This window comes from Salmo trutta, chromosome 35 (assembly GCF_901001165.1).
Source record: "Salmo trutta chromosome 35, fSalTru1.1, whole genome shotgun sequence".
NCBI classification, from domain to species: Eukaryota; Metazoa; Chordata; class Actinopteri; order Salmoniformes; family Salmonidae; genus Salmo; species Salmo trutta.
This window is the reverse complement of record NC_042991.1, coordinates 4,457,355-4,476,624: the sequence shown is the minus strand read 5'-3', so window position 1 is coordinate 4,476,624 and position 19,270 is coordinate 4,457,355. Positions and strand designations below refer to the sequence as shown.

The window sequence follows — 19,270 nt, the reverse complement described above, 5'->3', positions numbered from 1 at the left end:
GGATTTTATCACTTGACATATCAATCATACAGTGGGAAGGATCCTATAAATCAAGACTGTGTGAATGCATGTACCAATCCAAATAAAAAAAAGTACTGTGCCTTTGAAAATGTGTCTCTGGTCATGAAACTACAATACGGGCTGGATGTCTTAAGAAAGTACATTCTAAATGTCAATAGATTTTTAGATTCATTCTCATCAGTGACAACGTTCTAGAACTGAGTTATCACTCATCTAAGTCTGGTATCCGGGGTAATCTGGTTAATTATATAATTGATTAAGTGTCTCTCCTTGTAGAATGTTAACAGCTGTATCGAACACATTGTTTTGCTAAGATGCTCAAACTTAACTTAATAGTTACACTCACCGACTCAGGATAAACGTGTATCCCTCATGCTGGCCTTGACCAAAATGGTATGTAACCCCTCACTATAGTTGCACTTGTCCACATGGCCAGACTTCTAGTGGTCTCCCCTTTTAATGCTCATCCTTTAAAAATGCCATAAGGTCTGAAATAAACACCCAAGTCGACATACTGTACAAACAAGTAATACAAAATTATATTTTGATCAACTGCTCTGCTAACTAGCTAGCTAAAGTAGTCATTGGCTAGCTAAGACAGAGAAAGGGGACGGAACAAGTTCCAACACTTTATTCAATGAATTTCAGTACAGCACATGGATCGGCTAGAGATGACATGCAGGAGGTCTTCTCTGTTGCCAATTAGTATTTCACTTTTTTTTGTACTAAATTGAGGTGAATATATTGATAAAACTCACTTTGTCCGAGAGAATTACACCGTTATCAAAATGTCACACCAAGGTAAGCCTACACCAAACATACTTCATTTGAAGTGTTTGTAAAATTCACAATGTGAAAAAATGAATGGTGGAAAAATGATTGGAACTATTTCTGTGTTTGACTGCTAGGTTTTATGGGTAGTATGACACATCCACTGTGGCGGACTATGTGACGTAGTACTCGATTTTTTCGGGGACCACTTTTGGCTCATGAGTGCTACTTTCAGAACTACTGGTAAAAAAGAATACAAAAGTACCGAAGAATCTCTTTAATGTAAAAGCCAGGCTGTGGTTAGCTGGAGAATCAGGGTGTACTCTAGCCTCGCTCTTAAACCGCCACATCCAACTGGAGATAGAGTGCCAATACGTGTGTGTGTGTGTGTGTGTGTGTGTGTGTGTGTGTGAGTGCGTGCTCGCGCATGTGTTGCTGTAGGGTCTGATGGTGGTTGACCCAGTGTTTCCATCAGGCTGTGCTGTTCTGATAACATTTCTCGCTATTGTATTTGTTGTGTATGTACACATAAGACTGAGGCGTCTCAATATTTTATTGTTTGTTAATATCATTAATACCCCCCCCCTCCACATTTCATTCTAATCGACCATATTTACAGGTCAATTATGCTTCATGATTAGTAACCGCTAGACACAATTTTAATAAGCGCCCATGTCTTGATCCGGAGAAATTCAATATCATACAAATGTTTAATTGCCTTTTGATTGCACACTGCAAGGTATAATTGAATGGTTTAATGAATAGTTGAATAGGTGTGTGGTCTCACACAGTAAGGGTAAGGGCCCTATAGAACATAACTAGGATGTGGATTTTGATATCTGCCATTATGAAACTATAATCTGCATCAGTCACCAGTTAGTGCGGTCGCTCTCCTGATCATCTATGTCTGCAAAGCTTGCTGACAAACAAGTCAACCTTTTCATATAACAGACCTATCATCTCTTCTCTATATCTCTATCTCTTGTCTGTGTATCAGACCTGATGTTTATTTTTTGTGGATTTCTAAGCTGTTGTTTATCTCCTGTGTCAGTTGAAGGCTGATAAACTGATTTGTTCATCTCGCTCGCTCTCTCACTCACTCACTCACTGATACCTAGGTGTCAGAGCTACTTTTGTCCTGCTGTTTTTCTAATGTGTTGTTCTCTCTCCTCTCTCTCCCAGGTATCAGGTGTGTCTCCAGGGGAGAGGGAGAGCCAGGCTCCAGGTCTGCTGTTAGCTCCAGGGGTGAGGTGGGGACAGACACCCATCAACCAGCTCACACCCTGGGAGACTGATGAACCCCCTGCCAAACAACAGCACAGAGACTGTGAACCCATAGGTACTGACACACACACACACACACACACGTGTATACACGCATACAAACGCACACAATATGCGACACACGTACACACCACACAAACACACACACAGACCTGCACGCAATACTAGTTATAGCAATCGTAGTCTGTATTATTTTAATATTTTCCGATTTTAAACAAATCATCTATTTGAGGTGGATATTTAATGAGCATAAGTGACAATGACAATAATGGGTTAAATTTAGGAGCTGTAGATGTTGAGAACCTATAGTAATAAAGTGAACCCAGAATGGCTGTGCCCTGCAGCAGTCAATTTCCCTCTGTTACGCTACTCTGCTGGCCTCTGCCTCCTGCTCATGGAGAATGGGTCTAATTTAAGAACAATACACAATGATACAGCCACTGCACTTGCTCCACTGGCACCTCCACTATTAATATACTATAGACACTATGAAAACGGTATCCAACGATGTATTCAAGAAACGCAATGAACATTGTATACTTCCATAACAAATATCCAGTTTCCACATTCCTAATACTGTAGCGAGCAATACAATGAATACTGTATATTCAAGTAATACTCATTGTATACTATACTGTGTATACATCAATATAAAGTACAATATGTATTGTATGGTATTATAGCAATGAATCCATGAATGCTGTATACTTCTTGAGTAGTCAGTATTCCATATCCGTCGTACTGTAGCTCTATGTTACCTACTCGACAAATTATCTGCTAACTAATTGACGCAGTCTCAATAAAGATTTCAATAATTAACCTGTCACAGCTAAGACGCTGATTGTGTAGACGCAGAGAAATAATACCTTTTTCATGGAAAATAAGTATTTTAGCTCTTGTCAGCTGAGACTGCCAATGTAGGCTTTGCTACTACTAAATATCTAGTTTCTCAAAAACATCACTAAGACCTACTTAATGGAAATATATTTTCTGCTGTTTTCTATTTGAGATATGCCTCCGCCATTTCTAAATGTGTAGTTTCTCAAACTAATAAGTACTCTCTGCTCTTGTCTGTTTGAGAGTCTTTGCCACCACTAAATGGCTTTGACCAAAGCTTTGGCTAGTTTCTTCAACTCATCACTGAGGACACTATTCCTATCGTGTTCCTCTTCTGGAGGTTGGGGGTCAGAGCAGTGCTCTCTGTCCCCTGGTATGTTCCCTAAACACCCTGCTGGGAGGGTATAGAAGGACGCGTGCACACACACACACACAGTCCTCAGGGACCCTGCTGTGTGGGGTATAGAGGTGGCTGAATGGTCCATGAAGCCCTGTGGTATTAGTAATGTGGCCAGAGGTACTGAGGCTTTGCCTACACACACGGACTGACAGACACACACACACACAGACAGTCTGGTGGCGTAAGAAACAAACACACACCAGCCTCAACCACGGAGTGAGATGTCACCCATGCTGATGCATATGACACTCAAACCAAGCATAGTGGTGTGTGTGTGTGTGTGTGTGTGTGTGTGTGTGTGTGTGTGTGTGTGTGTGTGTGTGTGTGTGTGTGTGTGTGTGTGTGTGTGTGTGTGTGTGTGTGTGTGTGTGTCAACGTCTGGCATCCGCAATGAAACTAGCTCCGCACTTCACTGAACTGAGTCGCGAGAAACTTCCCCACCAACTGCCAGAATGAATCAACGGTTTAAATAGGAACTTCTCTGCAGTTGGTTATTTTTAAGAAGTTTCTGTTTGGAAAAGTGAACTTTTCGCTTGTGAGAAAGAAGGGCTTTGATTTCTGAAGCGTTGCCTCAGTCGGTATGTTAACAATTAGAGGTTGATTGAGCAATTCACCAAATTGAAATAGAATTCTTATAAAAGGACCAAGGAGCACTTACGAAACAACCAATATTTAATGCTCACACATTTAAATGATGGGGTACAAGAGAGCAATCAGGAGAAGGGATCCATTTAATGTTAATGCAATTACATTTCCCTTCTTAAACCTTTCATTAGCTCTGCCGCAAGAGGACTCGCAAATGTGAGTGCATGTTAGCCATCGCTAATGAGTTCCGTCTTGTCACTTCATTATATATTTTAGTCCAAAGACTGATTGTAGTTCAGAAAATGTACAGGAACACTTTAATAACTCAAGATGGAGAACAGGGAGGAGAGATACGTATCAAGTTGTAATCAACTCTGGCACTTCGTTGAAATCCTACTAATCAGGCCAAAACTATAGGAGTATAATACTATTATACCGGATTTCTCTCTCTCTGGTTTTAAGCAAGTTTAGGGCTCAAGTTGAGAACAGTGGGAATGAAGTGGTAAAGTGCTGAGATAGTTGGCCTGAGGATGGATGACCATAATGCACTGAGATGTTCTCTTCTCCAAGTCTAGCACATTCTCTCTCTCTCTCTCCCTCTCTCTCTCTCTCTCGCTCCTCAGAGTAGAAAATACTGTAAATACATACACTTAGCTAGCTACATGGTAAACAGAGCTCATCACTGATACCATGGACTGAAGGTGTTCCCTGTAGGCATACTGTGTATATACCCAGAGTGTACACATAATTTAGGACACATTCCTAATAATATGTTGAGTTGCACCCTTTTCCCTTCAGAACTGCCTCAATTCGTTGGGGCATGGACTCTATAAGGTGTTGAAAGCGTTCCACATGGATGCTGGCCCATGTTGACTCCAATGCTTCCCACAGTTGGGTCAAGTTGGCTGGATGTCCTTTGGGTGGTGGACCATTCTTGATACACATGGGAAACTGCTGAGCATGGAAAAACCCAGCAGGGTTGCAGTTCTTGACCCAAACCAGTGCGCCTGGCACCTACTACCATACTCCATTCAAAGGCACTTAAATATGTTTGTCTTGCCCATTTATTTAATTTATTAGACACCCCATTAGCTGATGACGAAGGCGACAGCTAGTCTTACTGGGACCCGACATATAACGACAAAGACATTACAGACAAAAACCGACGAGGTGCACACTGATCGGTAAAGAGAGGATGGCATTCTATAACGCTCCTTTTCCTCTGCACAGTTCTCTCACACTGAGAAACAATAGGATTACAATAGAATGTGCTATGCTTTCTTCATTTAATAAAATTCACTGTTACCACTTCTTTTATGAGATGAGGATTCATTGATGGAGTGACTTTAATCTTAGCTGGTCTGAGAGAACTTATGAGGCTTCCCTCTTCATTGTATACATTGGTATGTTTTTAAGTTGCGGTGTTGAGAGGAACTCTTCCTACAGTGAGAGCAGTAGTAAGGCTTCTCTCCTTTATGTATACCTTGGTATGTTTTCAAGTGGCTCGGTTGAGAGACTCTCTTCCTACAGTGAGAGCAGTAGTAAGGCTACTCTCCTGTGTGTGTTCTCTGATGAACTTTTAGCTCAGCTGATGTTTTAATACGTTTTCCTCTGAATGGCACGCATACACAATCCATGTCTCGAGGTTGAAAAGAGATCCTCCTTTAGCCTGTCTCCTCACCTTTATCTAGACTGATTGAAGTGGATTTAACAAGTGACATCAATAAGGGATTGTAGTTTTCACCTGGATTCACCTGGTCAGTCTATGTCATGTAAAGAGCAGGTGTTCTTAATGTTTTGTACACTCAGTGTATATGTTCAATATGTTAACTGTATGCCCCCTATATAGACTACCGTTCAAAAGTTTGGGGTCACTTAGAAATGTCCTTGTTTTTGAAAGAAAAGCAACTTTTTTTGTCCATTAAAATAACATAATTAAATGGTACCCACAAAACACCAGTCTCAACGTCAATAGTGAAGAGGTGACTTCGGGATGCTGGCCTTCTAGACAGAGTTCCTCTGTCCAGTGTCTGTGTTCTTTTGCCCATCTTAATCTTTTCTTTTTATTGGCCAGTCTGAGATATGGCTTTCTCTTTGCAACTCTGCCTAGAAGGCCAGCATCCCGTAGTCGCCTCTTCACTGTTGACTTTGAGACTGGTGTTTTGCGGGTACTATTTAATGAAGCTGCCAGTTGAGGACTTGTGAGGCGTCTGTTTCTCAAACTAGACACTAATGTACTCGTCCTCTTGCTCAGGTGTGCACCGGGGCCTCCCACTCCTCTTAATATTCTGGTTAGAGACAGTTTGCGCTGTTCTGTGAAGGGAGTAGTACACAGCGTTGTACGAGATCTTCAGTTTCTTGGCAATTTCTCGCATGGAATAGCCTTCATTTCTCAGAACAAGAATAAACTGACGAGTTTCAAAATAAAGTTATTTGTTTCTGGCCATTTTGAGCCTGTAATTGAACCCACAAATGCTGATGCTCCAGATACTCAACTCGTCTAAAGAAGGCCAGTTTTATTGCTTCTTTAATTAGAACAACAGTTTTCAGCATGCTAACATAATTGCAAAAGGGTTTTCTAATGATCAATTAGACTTTTAAAATGATCAACTTGGATTAGCTAACACAACGTGCCATTGGAACACAGGAGTGATGGTTGCTGATAATGGGCCTCTGTACGCCTATGTAGATATTCCATAAAAAATCTGCCATTTCCAGCTACAATAGTCATTTACAACATTAACAATGTCTACACTGTATTTCTGATCAATTTTATGTTATTTTAATGGACAATTTTTTTTATTTTCTTTCAAAAACAAGGACATTTTTGAGTGACCCAAAACTTTTGAACTGTGGTGTATGTAAAGTAATTTGTTGTGCAATTTGTTCAGCTATCTAAAAGGATCAAGTAGACGATGAGGTTATGTAATAATAATCAAAATTCTCCCTCCCTTCTTCCCCCTATCTCACCCTCGTGTTCTCTCTCTCTGTCCTCTCTCTCTCTCTCTCCTACCTTCCCCCCTCTCTCCCTTCACGCTCTCTTCTTCTCCTTCTCCCTCTCTCTCTCTCTATCTCCCTCCTTCGCTCTCTCTCTACCTCCACCTCCCTCCCTGTCTCTCTCTTTCTCCAGGTCCTCCATGGGTACCTTCTGTAGCAGCAGTGACCAAGTCTAGTCTCCTGCCGCACTCCTACCCCCTCCAGCCCCCCTCCTTCAGCCACAGTGTCACTGTCCAGTGCCCTATTATAGGTCTGACTCCCTCCATCCAGTCACCCATGCCCCTCCACCCCCACCCGCTCATGACAGCCCACTTCCAGCTACCCCCGCACTCCACCGCCCACCAACCCCCCGCCATGGTGCTCAAAATGCCCTACCAGCCACCTTATCCCTTGGCCCAGCCCCCTGTCTTCTCCTCGCCCCTCTCTACCCCCTCAGGTGGTCCCAGGGGAGCACACCCCAACCAACAAAACCACAGAGTGATGGGGAACGGTCATCAGACGCCTCACCCCCCTCCTCACCAGTCTCACCTAACTCACCCTCTCATACAGCCCCATGCCCTGCCTCTGACCAATGGGCAGTTGGCGCGGCTAGTTCCTCCTACTCCAGTAGCCAATCAGGATGGTCCTAGAGGGCCCAATGGGCTGCAGATGCTGAGGACGGTGGGGATGGGAAAGTACGAGTTCACAGACCCAGGACATCCTAAAGGTAAGACAGACCCACTCTGACTGGGCAAGTCTGCAGTCACACACACGAAATGTAAGACAGGCCCACTACAACTTTATTCTCAAATTTTTTTGTTTTTTACTGAGTAGGTTTTCTCAGTGCTTTTCTCTGGGTAAAGTGTGGTTCGTACAGGGAACAGCTTCTCTGTGTAGAGTGTGGTTTGTTCAGGGAACAGCTTCTCTGGGTAGAGTGTGGTTTGTACAGGGAACAGCTTCTCTGGGTAGAGTGTGGTTCATACAGGGAACAGCTTCTCTGGGTAGAGTGTGGTTCGTACAGGGAACAGCTTCTCTGTGTAGAGTGTGGTTTGTTCAGGGAACAGCTTCTCTGGGTAGAGTGTGGTTTGTACAGGGAACAGCTTCTCTGGGTAGAGTGTGGTTCGTACAGGGAACAGCTTCTCTGGGTAGAGTGTGGTTCGTACAGGGAACAGCTTCTCTGGGTAGAGTGTGGTTCGTACAGGGAACAGCTTCTCTGGGTAGAGTGTGGTTTGTTCAGGGAACAGCTTCTCTGGGTAGAGTGTGGTTTGTACAGGGAACAGCTTCTCTGGGTAGAGTGTGGTTTGTACAGGGAACAGCTTCTCTGGGTAGAGTGTGGTTTGTTCAGGGAACAGCTTCTCTGGGTAGAGTGTGGTTTGTACAGGGAACAGCTTCTCTGGGTAGAGTGTGGTTTGTTCAGGGAACAGCTTCTTTGGGTAGAGTGTGGTTTGTATAAGGAACAGCTTCTCTGGGTAGAGTGTGGTTTGTACAGGGAACAGCTTCTCTGGGTAGAGTGTGGTTTGTACAGGGAACAGCTTCTCTGGGTAGAGTGTGGTTTGTACAAGGAACAGCTTCTCTGGGTAGAGTGTGGTTTGTACAGGGAACAGCTTCTCTGGGTAGAGTGTGGTTTGTACAGGGAACAGCTTCTCTGGGTAGAGTGTGGTTTGTACAGGGAACAGCTTCTCTGGGTAGAGTGTGGTTTGTACAGAGAACAGCTTCTCTGGGTAGAGTGTGTTGACAACACTACGAACACATCTAACCAGGAGGCAGTTAAAACAATACCTGGTACTGGTGCCAAATCTTCACAAAGCTGCACCAAGGTCACAGCTTACACACGCACGCACACACACCTTATTCCATTGTTTCAAATTATCCAGACACACCTACAGTCACTTTTTAAGTTTATTTTAAGCCTGGCAAACTCTTGTTGTCTTTGTGAAGACTGCGAGCTGAGTGGTATGGCGAGCCAGCTCAGGCTGCATCTCAAAGCCGTAAATTGTTGTTTGTTAACCTTGGAGTTTGTGATGCAGGGCCAGAGACAGATGTTCTATATTCCCTGACCAATTTTCACATTTAATGAAGCTTTTAATCTAGAGTTTAGATTGGCCTTTTTTCCCCCCAACTCATTTCATTTTTTTATTTTGGGGGTAAATCAATAGAACGTGTGCAAATGAGTTTCCAGATTGATGTGGAAAGCAGTTGTGGCAGTCGGCGCGGAGGCTACCTGAGACACATTTAAATGAGACAGCAGGTGGAATGGAAACACACAGACAATTAGAGTGCGGATGCATTGAACTGAAGTCCGGCAGCTAATTTCTGTTGCGTCTCCTGTTTGCTTAGATACTTGCTGGGTTTTGTAATGGATACATTGTTGCTACGCTGTCATTTATTGTATTTAGTCGAATAGCCAAAGTGTTGTGTGTTTTTGAATTCAGACGTTGCGTGTTTCACAATCTATATACTGTAGTATTTATTCCAACAACCAAAGCTAATCCGAATTGTTTGCAACTACACTAAACCAGAGCTTTCTGTCCAAAAGTACTAGTACCAGTAAATATTCTATTTCACAAACGCATGCAGGGGGCTCTGCTTAGAACCATGAGACGTGACGAGATGGAGTACCACTCTATGAAATATTCAGTGGTAGAAATGAGCATACAGATGTCACTGCGGTAGGAAAGTCACAGGAATAGCAGAGTTCCATTCAGAGCAGCAGCACAGTAGAAGGTGTCAAATCGGAGCAGAGGGTCCTTGAAAACCTTGTTTGCGCACAGGGTCGAGTGCACTTTTGATACTAATATGACTACATTGTCTAGATTCCCTTCACTCTTACCCCTGACTAGTGTTTTGAGATGTCTAGTATAAAGTTTGAGCTGCCAGTAAGGTCATAGCCTGGATAATAGACTGCTGTATGACCCTGAGAGGGCTTAGCCGTTAGAGAATTAGCCAGGCGTCTCGGCAACCTGCTTTTGTCCTCGCGGAGCGGAGAGAGACACCTTCCAGACTATAAGAACACTTAACCTTGCTGCCGTGATAATCAGCCAGTCAACCACCACAAACCAGCCTGTCGTGCAGTGCCTGTCTTCATGACATTTTTACGCCACCTCCTGCTGTCCTCTCTCTTTCTCTTGCTCATTCGTATTGTGTCCTCCACCCTCTCTCTACCTTTTCCCCCCCTTTCTCTTGGTCTCCTGCTGTGCTCCGTCTCTTTCTCGTCCTCTCTCTTGCGCTCAAGGAACAGATATCCCCTCAGGTCACTAAACATCAGTGGCCATCAGGAAGTGATGGGAGGGTACAGGAGGGGTACAGGGGGAGCAGGTAGCAGACTAGTGTTGGCTATTCAGCAGCCTGATGGTCTGAGGGTAGAAGCTATTGGCCAGTCTGTTAGTTTTTGCCATGATGCTCCTGTACTGCCCACGTCTGAGTGACGGAAGCATGGAGAACAGGCCGTGGCTCGGGTGTCTGAGTTCCCTGATGATCTTCTGGGCCTTTCTGCGACATCTGGTGTTGCAGGTGTCCTGGAGGGAAGGCAGTGTGCACCCAATGGTGCGTTCGGCAGAGCGTACCACTCTCTGTAGCGCCTTGCGGTCAGCGGCGGTGGTGTTGCCGTACCGTGCTCAAATCAATCAACTGTTATGTCACATGCTTGGTAAACAACATGTGTAGACTAACAGTGAAATGCTTGCTTAGTCAATGTTTTGGGGTACGAGGTATTTGAGGTAGATATGTACATATAGGTAGCGATGCAGCCCGACAGTATGCTCTCGATGGTGCTCCTGTAGAACACTGTGGCTGGCCGAATTTCTACAGCCTCGTGCCTTCTTCACCGCGGTGTCCGTGTGGTTTGACCATTTCAGCTCCTCAGATGTGTACGGCGAGGAATTTGATGTTTTTGACCATTTGAACTTCTCAGATGTGTACGGCGAGGAACTTGATGTTTTTGACCGTCTCCACGGCCCCGTTGATGAGGGTGGGGGCGTGCCCAGCCTGGTTCCTCCTGAAGTCCACTGTAGTGCTGTGGCAAGGTTACTCCTCCAACATTGGGGAGTGGGCTAGGCTGGGCTGGGCTCAGAAGCCAGATGGTAGAAGTATTCTCTCAGCAATGGTCCAGGGTTATTTTTCAGGTTAGGATTGGGGGAAGGTCTTAGATCTGTGGTTAGGGGGGACTTTTACCATTTCTAACATGCACAAACACACACTGTGCTTCACTTGACTGACAGATATGGATGTCCTTGCTTTAAAAGAAAATCTGAATTATCTCCTTGGTTCTGTGACTATTAAATCAGTTATCAGCTAAGTAATATTTTAGCACCCACTTTGGCACAGGCCTCTTGGTTTCAACAACACTCTTCTTCTTCTGTGTGCAGTGAGGGCTTGGATAGTCAGTGAGGGCTTGGATAGTCAGTGAGGGCTTGGATAGTCAGTGAGGGCTTGGATAGTCAGTGAGGGCTTGGATAGTCAGTGAGGGCTTGGATAGTCAGTGAGGGCTTGGATAGTCAGTGAGGGCTTGGATAGTCAGTGAGGGCTTGGATATTCAGTGAGGGCTTGGATATTCAGTGAGGGCTTAGATATTCAGTGAGGGCTTGGATATTGAGATGCAGTCTTTGTTACGGGTCTCTTTTATGATAGTATTGCACCAGCTCTGAGGAAGGATTTTTACATTATGTCAGAGTGCTTCAAATTCACTGTAAAAAGAGTAAGCTGATTTGAATGGCTCTCAGTAGGATCTAGACACTTTAAGTGTTAGTGTGATTAGGAGCCCAGTGAGCCGTGTGTGTGTGTGTGTGTGTGTGTGTGTGTGTGTGTGTGTGTGTGTGTGTGTGTGTGTGTGTGTGTGTGTGTGTGTGTGTGACATACAGTAAGCTCTCTCTATGCCTATCATTGCCCTATATGAAGCCACATGACCTTTCAGTGGCCGCCTCATCAACCGTCAGAGGCTTAATTTTCCATCTTTGTTTCACTCATTCTTTTTCAGTCTGATGGAGAGAGAGAGAGAGAAAAAGTTGGAGAGAGGGGGGAGAAAGTAAAAACGAGAGACACATGCAGAGAGGGAGAGAAAGAGACGCACCGGGAGAGAGAGAGAGAACGAGAGAAAGAGAGTCAGAAACAGAAAGGGAGACAGAAAGAGAGACGGTGACATCTTTACCCAAATCCTCCTGGTCTGTCTGGGTTCTCCAGGATGAGTGATGGTGTGGAAGGTATAAGCTGATGACTGGAGTGTTATCAGGCTGTCATCCTCCTGTGTATGTATTAACCCCACCATGACAAGTCTGAATGGCAAATAGAGGTGAGATCCTCTCCGATCACCCACAGACACAGCTATACAGACAGCTATGGATTTCAGATTAAATACTAAGCACACGCACTTAGGAGGCTAACACTGAGCACATACTGTAGCTAGCGCACGGACTCACGCACACACACGCGCACACACACACACTAGTACACGCTGTTGCACAGACACACACACACACTGTGCTTTATATATATATATATATATTTTATATATAATATAAAAGATAGTAAGGCTGAGCAGATTGGATGGTATGGACTGAGAAGGTGCAATTTTATATTCAGCTGTCTCAGGCAAACAAGCAATCTGGACTTAAGTTCCCCTCTTTCACTCTCTGTCTCTTTCTTGTTCTCTCTCTCTCCCACTAATCCATTCTTACTTCAGATTTCCCCTGTCACTCTCCTAATCGTGGCGTTCCCAGCTGAAAACAGGCCATTAAAAGACTGACTTACACCGCTGGCCTCAGCAGAGGAGAGGAGAGGAGAGGAGGGAGGGAGGAGGAGAGCTGGTGACAGGTATAGTGAGGGAGGAAAAAGAAGAGGAGGAGGACATTGGGGAGTGGGTGACAGATAGAGAAGCATAGTACTAGGTTGAGTAGGAGAGGAAAGGAGGAGGGAGGAGAAGAGTGGATGTAGCAGATATTGGACTCCTGCACAGGACAGGTTTTTTGGAGCCACACCCGCCCAGCACCGGACACATCAATTCCAGGTCCCACCCGATAACCGACATCAGGACTGATTCTTCTCTCCAAACCGACCAAGCCCATATAGAATTGTTCTGAGAGCCGATCCGTTACCGACCAAATAAGATCAGTCAATCATATGTCTTTTATAAATCCCTTATTACATCAGCAGTTGTCACCAAGTTCTTATACAGAAACCCAGCCTAAAACCCCAATGAGCAAGCAATGTGGATGTGGAAGCACAGTGGCTAGGGAAAACCAGTCCTCTTCTGGCTGTGACGGGTGGAGATTATGAAAGTACATGACCATTAAAGCCAGATCGTTCATCAAGACGTTCAAACATTTCTAGATGACCTGCAGGGTCAGATAATGATCACAGTGGTTATGGAGGATACAGTAGTTCAGCACCTCAGGAGTAAATGTCAGTTGGCTTTTAATAGCCGAGCATTCAGAGGTCGCCGAGCATTCAGAGGTCGAGACTGCAGGTCGGATAGCGCTGGGAGAGAGAGAAAAAGAGCGGTTACAACAGCAGGTCTGGTACAAGTTAGCACGTCCAGTGAACAGGGAAGGGTTCCATGGCCGCAGGCAGAACAGCAGAAACTGGATCAGCACAGCTGGATGGACTGGGGACAGAGTTCCATAGCCACAGGTAGATCAAATGATTGAATTGTTTTTATGACTCGAGTAGTAGGATATTATTCCCCTTCCCTGCAGTAATTAATTTGGCTGCATGTCTATGCAACGTTTGAATGAAAGGAAACCATGCCATGAATTAACAACAATATATTTTCATCTTCACACTGCGATGCGGCACATTGACAACTTAAATTACTTTGAAAAATATTGCCTTGTTACGTAATGAAAGCCTACAGCCGACATAACAAAACAAGACCTTTATATTCAATATTGTTTAGATAATCAAATAGCTTAATGGAAATTTAAATAAACAATTCCCAGAATCGAATATAGGCTTCAAAAATACATTTATTTAGTAGGCTATACTCAAACTTTTACCAGCCGCACCGGTTTAAACTTTATATGGTCTGCGTATGGTCTAAATGAACAAAAGCCTGAATTAACCTACAAATAGGCCTACTTAAACAATAAGGACATAGGCCAATGTAATTATCTAAAAAAAAAAAGTCCATCACTTGACCAAAAGCCTGTCCTGTGTGGCTCAGTTGGTAGAGCATGGTGTTTGCAACGCCAGGGTTGTGGGTTTGATTCCCACGGGGGACCAGTACGGGGAAAAAAAAATTATATATATATATATGTATGAAATGTATGCATTCACTACTGTAAGTCGCTCTGGATAAGAGCGTCTGCTAAATGACTAAAATGTAAATGTAATGTAAATGAATTAGCCACCAAATAAGCCTACTTTGATCATGGAAGAAGTGGCTGTCTTCCTACTGTCATAAACAAATACCTGCTTACAATTTTTGCAGACTGTGTAGCCTATCTACCGGATTGTTGTCCTTCTCCACTCCAAAACCGGGGATTTCACTCGTGCAGCACCTGTTTCCATGATGATGTATACCCCCATCATAACCTTTTATTTGTATTTCTCCACACAAATAAAGGACAGTTCACTGCTCAACACCCTCTCACTCTGTGTGTGGCTGGTATCCTACTATGTCTAGATGACCTCTCACAGAATGGAATTCACAACAAGGTCCTGGGTTTGTAAAACAAATATTGTACCTTGATATAAAACGTTTCCAACCAGCAATATAATTGTTTTGAACCGCGAGCCAACCCGCAGTTTGAAATCATTTGTTTAATTCCATCCGCCAGCTGAACCGTGGGTATCCGACCCCATGCAGGACTCTAGCAGGTATAGCACAGTGGGCTAGAGAGAAGGGAAAGGAAGAGAAAAATATGTTAAGGAGTAGAGTAGGGAGTGGGTAGTAGGTATAGTACTGTGGCCTCTAGCATAGCAGGATGTGGACAAGGAAGGGAGAGAGGTAAAGGAAAGCGAGGAGAATGAGGAGGAGAGCAAGGTCTAGTGGCTTCTCTAGCTGGAGCGTTGTGTTGTTTTATTATGTGTGCCGTAGCCAGTCAGTCAGACTTGCCCTGCTACTGGGCCCCTGTCTGTCTCTCCCTCTGTCTCCTCCTCCTCTCTCTCTCTCTCTCTCTCTCTCTCTCTCTCTCTCTCTCTCTCTCTCTCTCTCTCGCTGTGTCTCTCTCGCTGTGTCTCTGTCTCTCCCACTTTGTCACACTGGCCGTGTGACTGTGCCCCAGTCTCCCTCCCTCCATTTCTCTCTCTCTCCCCTTCCATCCCACTCTGTCAGGCTGGCAGTGTGACTGTCTGTGCTACTTTCCCTCTCTGTCTCTCCATCTCCTTCTCTCTCCCTCCGTCCATCTCTCTCTCTCCCCCCTCTTCATCCGACTCCGTAAGACTGGCCATGTGGCTATGCTGCTGCCGCTGAGCATTATCTTGAAATGTGTGTGTGTGTGTGTGTGATTAATGAATGCTGTGCAGCGTTGCTGTGCATGGAGGAGGAGGTAGACAACCAAGTATTTGTCTTAATGACCTATGACCAAGCTCTATATGAACTGTATTAGGGGATAATGTATGGGACTCATGGTGAGGCCCCTCTCCTTTAAAATACGATAGCGAGGGAGAGAGAGGGAGGGAGAGAAAGAACGAACATGGAGGGAGAGGGAGAAGGTGGGGGGGGACCCCTCCTTTCTGTCTCCCTCTCATCCCTCGCCCCACCCTGGAGAGAGAAGGAGCGTGTATAAACAGCAGAAAACTCATTGGAAGCCATCATCAGTGAAGTTAGAGAGGTAGGAGAAGGGAGGTAGGGAAGAGCTAGTCCTCACACCAATGGCTCAGTGGTAACTCCCGCATGGGCTCCTAAATACGTTTGAGTCAATATCATGAATATATGCCTGCTGTGTGAGTTCATGTACCAAGGTTGCTCCAGAAATGTCTACCTTATTATCACCAAGGCGTATTATTCACTTGACAGAGGTAGTTGGTGAACATAATTGTGTTTTCTAGTATAAGGGTTGTGTATAAGTTTCTGCCTGTACAGGTCAATATACTTGTGTAACTAGCTGACTATCTAGACCCCAACGGGCCCTACGTACTACGTGAACCATGGTAATGGAGTTAGTTATACATGAGAGATGGGCAAGCAATTGTTCTTCAAGGGCGTTCACATTTTCTGACCTTTGACATTGTTGACCCAGGTTCAAGGATGTAATTGAGTCTTTAAAAACATTGCGGCACAACGGCTCTCCCCTATTGACCTAGATAGTTTGTGTGTATGCATTGATATATAGGCTACGTGTGCCTTTTTAAAAATGTATGTAGTTCTGTCCTTGTCTATTGATGTTCTGTATTATGGTGTGTGTGGACCCCAGGAAGAGTAGCTGCTGCTTTTGCAACAGCTAATGGGAATCCTAATAAAATACCAAACAACTAGGTTTTTTTCCCTAAAAGATAATCTCCCACCACCATTTTTATTAATTTGGCCATTTCCGCTTCTGCTTATTCCACAGATGTTGATCAACTCAGCCAGTAAAAAAAATCAAAATCTGAAAAAAGATAAATTCCCACCCAAGCCACAGCCAAATGCTCCTAGCCAGAAATGTGTGTGTGTTTAATGAGCGACTTCGACAGCCTGTCATCCTGCATGCCAGTAAAGCTGCTGCGGTGGAATCGCTAACTAACTGTTGTTTACTCATCTTTGAGCTCAGGAGGTAAACTGCTACTGATGGGCTCTGGGAAGCCGTCTCTTAAAGGGATAGTTCACCCAACAAAAGAACCTTTCTGACTTTTTATATATCTCAAAAGGTGGTCAGTGTTCTACACTGTCTGTTGTGTAGCACCTGAGAAACTGTATTTTTGGGGGGAGAAATCTGGGGGACCTTTATTCCAAATAAATGGATAGGAACCATCTGAAGCTAACAAATCTCGCAAACCCTTTAAGACAGCACCTCCAGTCCTCCGGACCTTTTAACAAGAGGCGAAAAAGGGGTCTCCCATTCCCTTTAAATGACCAACACTAGCAAACATGACTTGTTCATGTAAACATTGCCTGTCTTATTCCTTCTCAGACATACAAAGATAATAAGTAAACCCCCAAAAAGTAAAGCATTACCACAAAGTCAACAACTTCTGTCTTTTGTAAAAATATGCAACTAGCATCTTATTAACATGTTTTAAGAACACTGTTTGAATAATGATGACAGCACTGATGAAATCAGCAGAGAAGAGGAGAAATTAGTTAGAAGGGATAGGTAGAGGAGAAAAGGAAAGGATGGAGGAGAAGGGAGAGGAAAGAAGGAGAGAGAGTTGTGTGGAGCAGTAGCTGAGGCGATGCCGGCCCTGTCTGGTCATAGTGTAGCCTAGTAAAACACTAAGGTCTTAACTCAGCCATGCATCTTAATTGCAGACACTACCAGCTCTGGAGCTCAGGGTCCCCAGATGACGACTGATGTGAACTGACTGGAAGATGACCTTTCTAGGCAGGGCGGACGTGGGGGGAGGTGTTGAGGGGGGCAGTTAAGGCCAGTGGAGCGGACAGAAGTGTTAACCTGGCGTTTGGCATGAGAGGATAGGAGAGTGGAGCGGAGAGACGGTAGTCTGTAGCACATGCTCAGTCTGGGGCAGCAGGTGGCGTAAGACAGGACTGTGGCACGGTATTTGAGCTGAGGTATCTGAGCAGGGTGTGTGTGTGTGTGTGTGTGTGTGTCTGTGTGTGTGTGTGTGTGTCTCTTCTAAGGAGACTTAATTTCATGACTGTTTACGACTAAGGGATTTGACAAGAAAACAAACACCTCCACAGTGTATCTCCTGCAGCTCCTCTCTCCTCTCTCCACCGCAATCTGTTTTCATAGGCCTGAAAAAAAATTAGGCTGAAAAACAATATATATTTTTTTTAATTTCCAAACCAACAGAGGTGGATTTGTCTTTCAGTGGAATAGCTGAGTTTTTTCGAAATTGACCTGGTTGTGAGGATTTAGGGTTTAGGAAATGGAGCGTCATGGTCTCCATATCGATTGTGCAATTTGACTAGCAGGATCCTCTTTAAATAATACCTCAGCTCTACAAAGTGGGAAAAAAACTGTATATGGGTCAAGCGAATTAGCCTACCTTTATCTAACTCTGTGTATGGAATAAATGCAGGCAGTAGTAGGGTATTTAGCCTATTTCGTTGATTATTGAATAGGACTAAGTAAGTAAATAGCCCTAATGTGCGTTTTCGTCTGTCGGTGTCATTTACCTTTGAACAATGTGTGTGAATGACTGTAGGAACATAACGATGCGCTCTGAGTAGTAATGTACACTTGAAGTATAGGCTTTACTGGCATTTAAAGCACACGTCCGGGTATTCCGATCACCAGAAAATCAGATTACGTATCAAGTGTTATAAAACGGATACAATTACGAATACGACGAGATTGAGGTGACGCTCTAACAGGGCCGTGCTGCGTGTGTTGGCTACTGTGAGTTTGAGGGAGTGACACAGGGAGGAGGGGGGAGTGACACAGGGAGGAGGGGGGAGAGACAAGACAGCAACCAACCAAGCCGACTCACACTATAGTAGACTAAAAGCTGCCATAGCTAGATTATTTATCATCTAGTAAAATGACGTAGTACCTGTCTTGACTGCATCAAACTGGGAGAAGCTAGTTAAATTTAGCTAGCTAGCTACTATAGCGCATGCATCCTCAATTAGCCTATCTCGTTCGACACATTTACCAACAACAACAACTCCATTCAGAATATAAACTAGCATCCTGCCTGTTGGCTCTTGGTCATTGTAGCCTGTCCTTCTCCTTTAACTTGTAATTCCATAATTTTAATTCCGTCTTCCATTGATTAGATATCTCCTAACATTTGCCCCACATGGAGGCTCTATGACTGTAGCCTATTGCCGCTTTGATGACTTATGATTGGCCAACAACACCAACAAGCTACACTCGCCACTCTTGAGCAGCAGCATAAATTATGCAATTTCTCTCTACCGCAGCAGTCGCATTCGGATCTGAAGTTTGTAATTTCCACTTAGAAATATCAGATGGAAATTGTTTTTAACAAAAAATGTAACAACCCCGAAGAAAAAAAACCGTCAATTTAATTCAAATCCACATTAGCCATAGCTCAAAATCCTTTGGAGTTCTGGATAATGTATTATTAGATGAAACGACTAGAATGGCCCCATGGCTTCTAGCTGTGAAATTTTTCAAGAATTTAAAAAACCCTCCCCACATGCCCGTAGAAGGGTTGCTGCATGTTCTTCACTGTTTTCCAACTGGGTAAACCGGACTAATTTTGCAGAGTTGTTATGTAGGCTAGTTTACAACATTGCAGAAAATGGAGGAAAGCCTGAATTCTGTTTTGACAGAAGTGTTTTCTATACACAAAATCGAGTCGATGAAGGCACAAAAAGTTGGACCCATTCTG

At 44.2% G+C, this 19,270-nt stretch overlaps 1 protein-coding gene across 2 annotated transcripts in view; it reads left to right on the top strand.

The window, feature by feature from the left end:
• Window positions 1–19,270, top strand: part of LOC115174472 (kelch-like protein 29) — a 326,402-nt gene that overhangs the window by 186,142 nt on the left and 120,990 nt on the right. For both annotated transcript variants that reach the window (XM_029733020.1, XM_029733021.1), the window contains 2 exons: window positions 1,975–2,131; window positions 7,029–7,601. In XM_029733020.1, coding sequence (XP_029588880.1) covers window positions 1,975–2,131; window positions 7,029–7,601 — 730 coding nt within the window. The remainder of the gene's footprint in view (window positions 1–1,974; window positions 2,132–7,028; window positions 7,602–19,270) is intronic.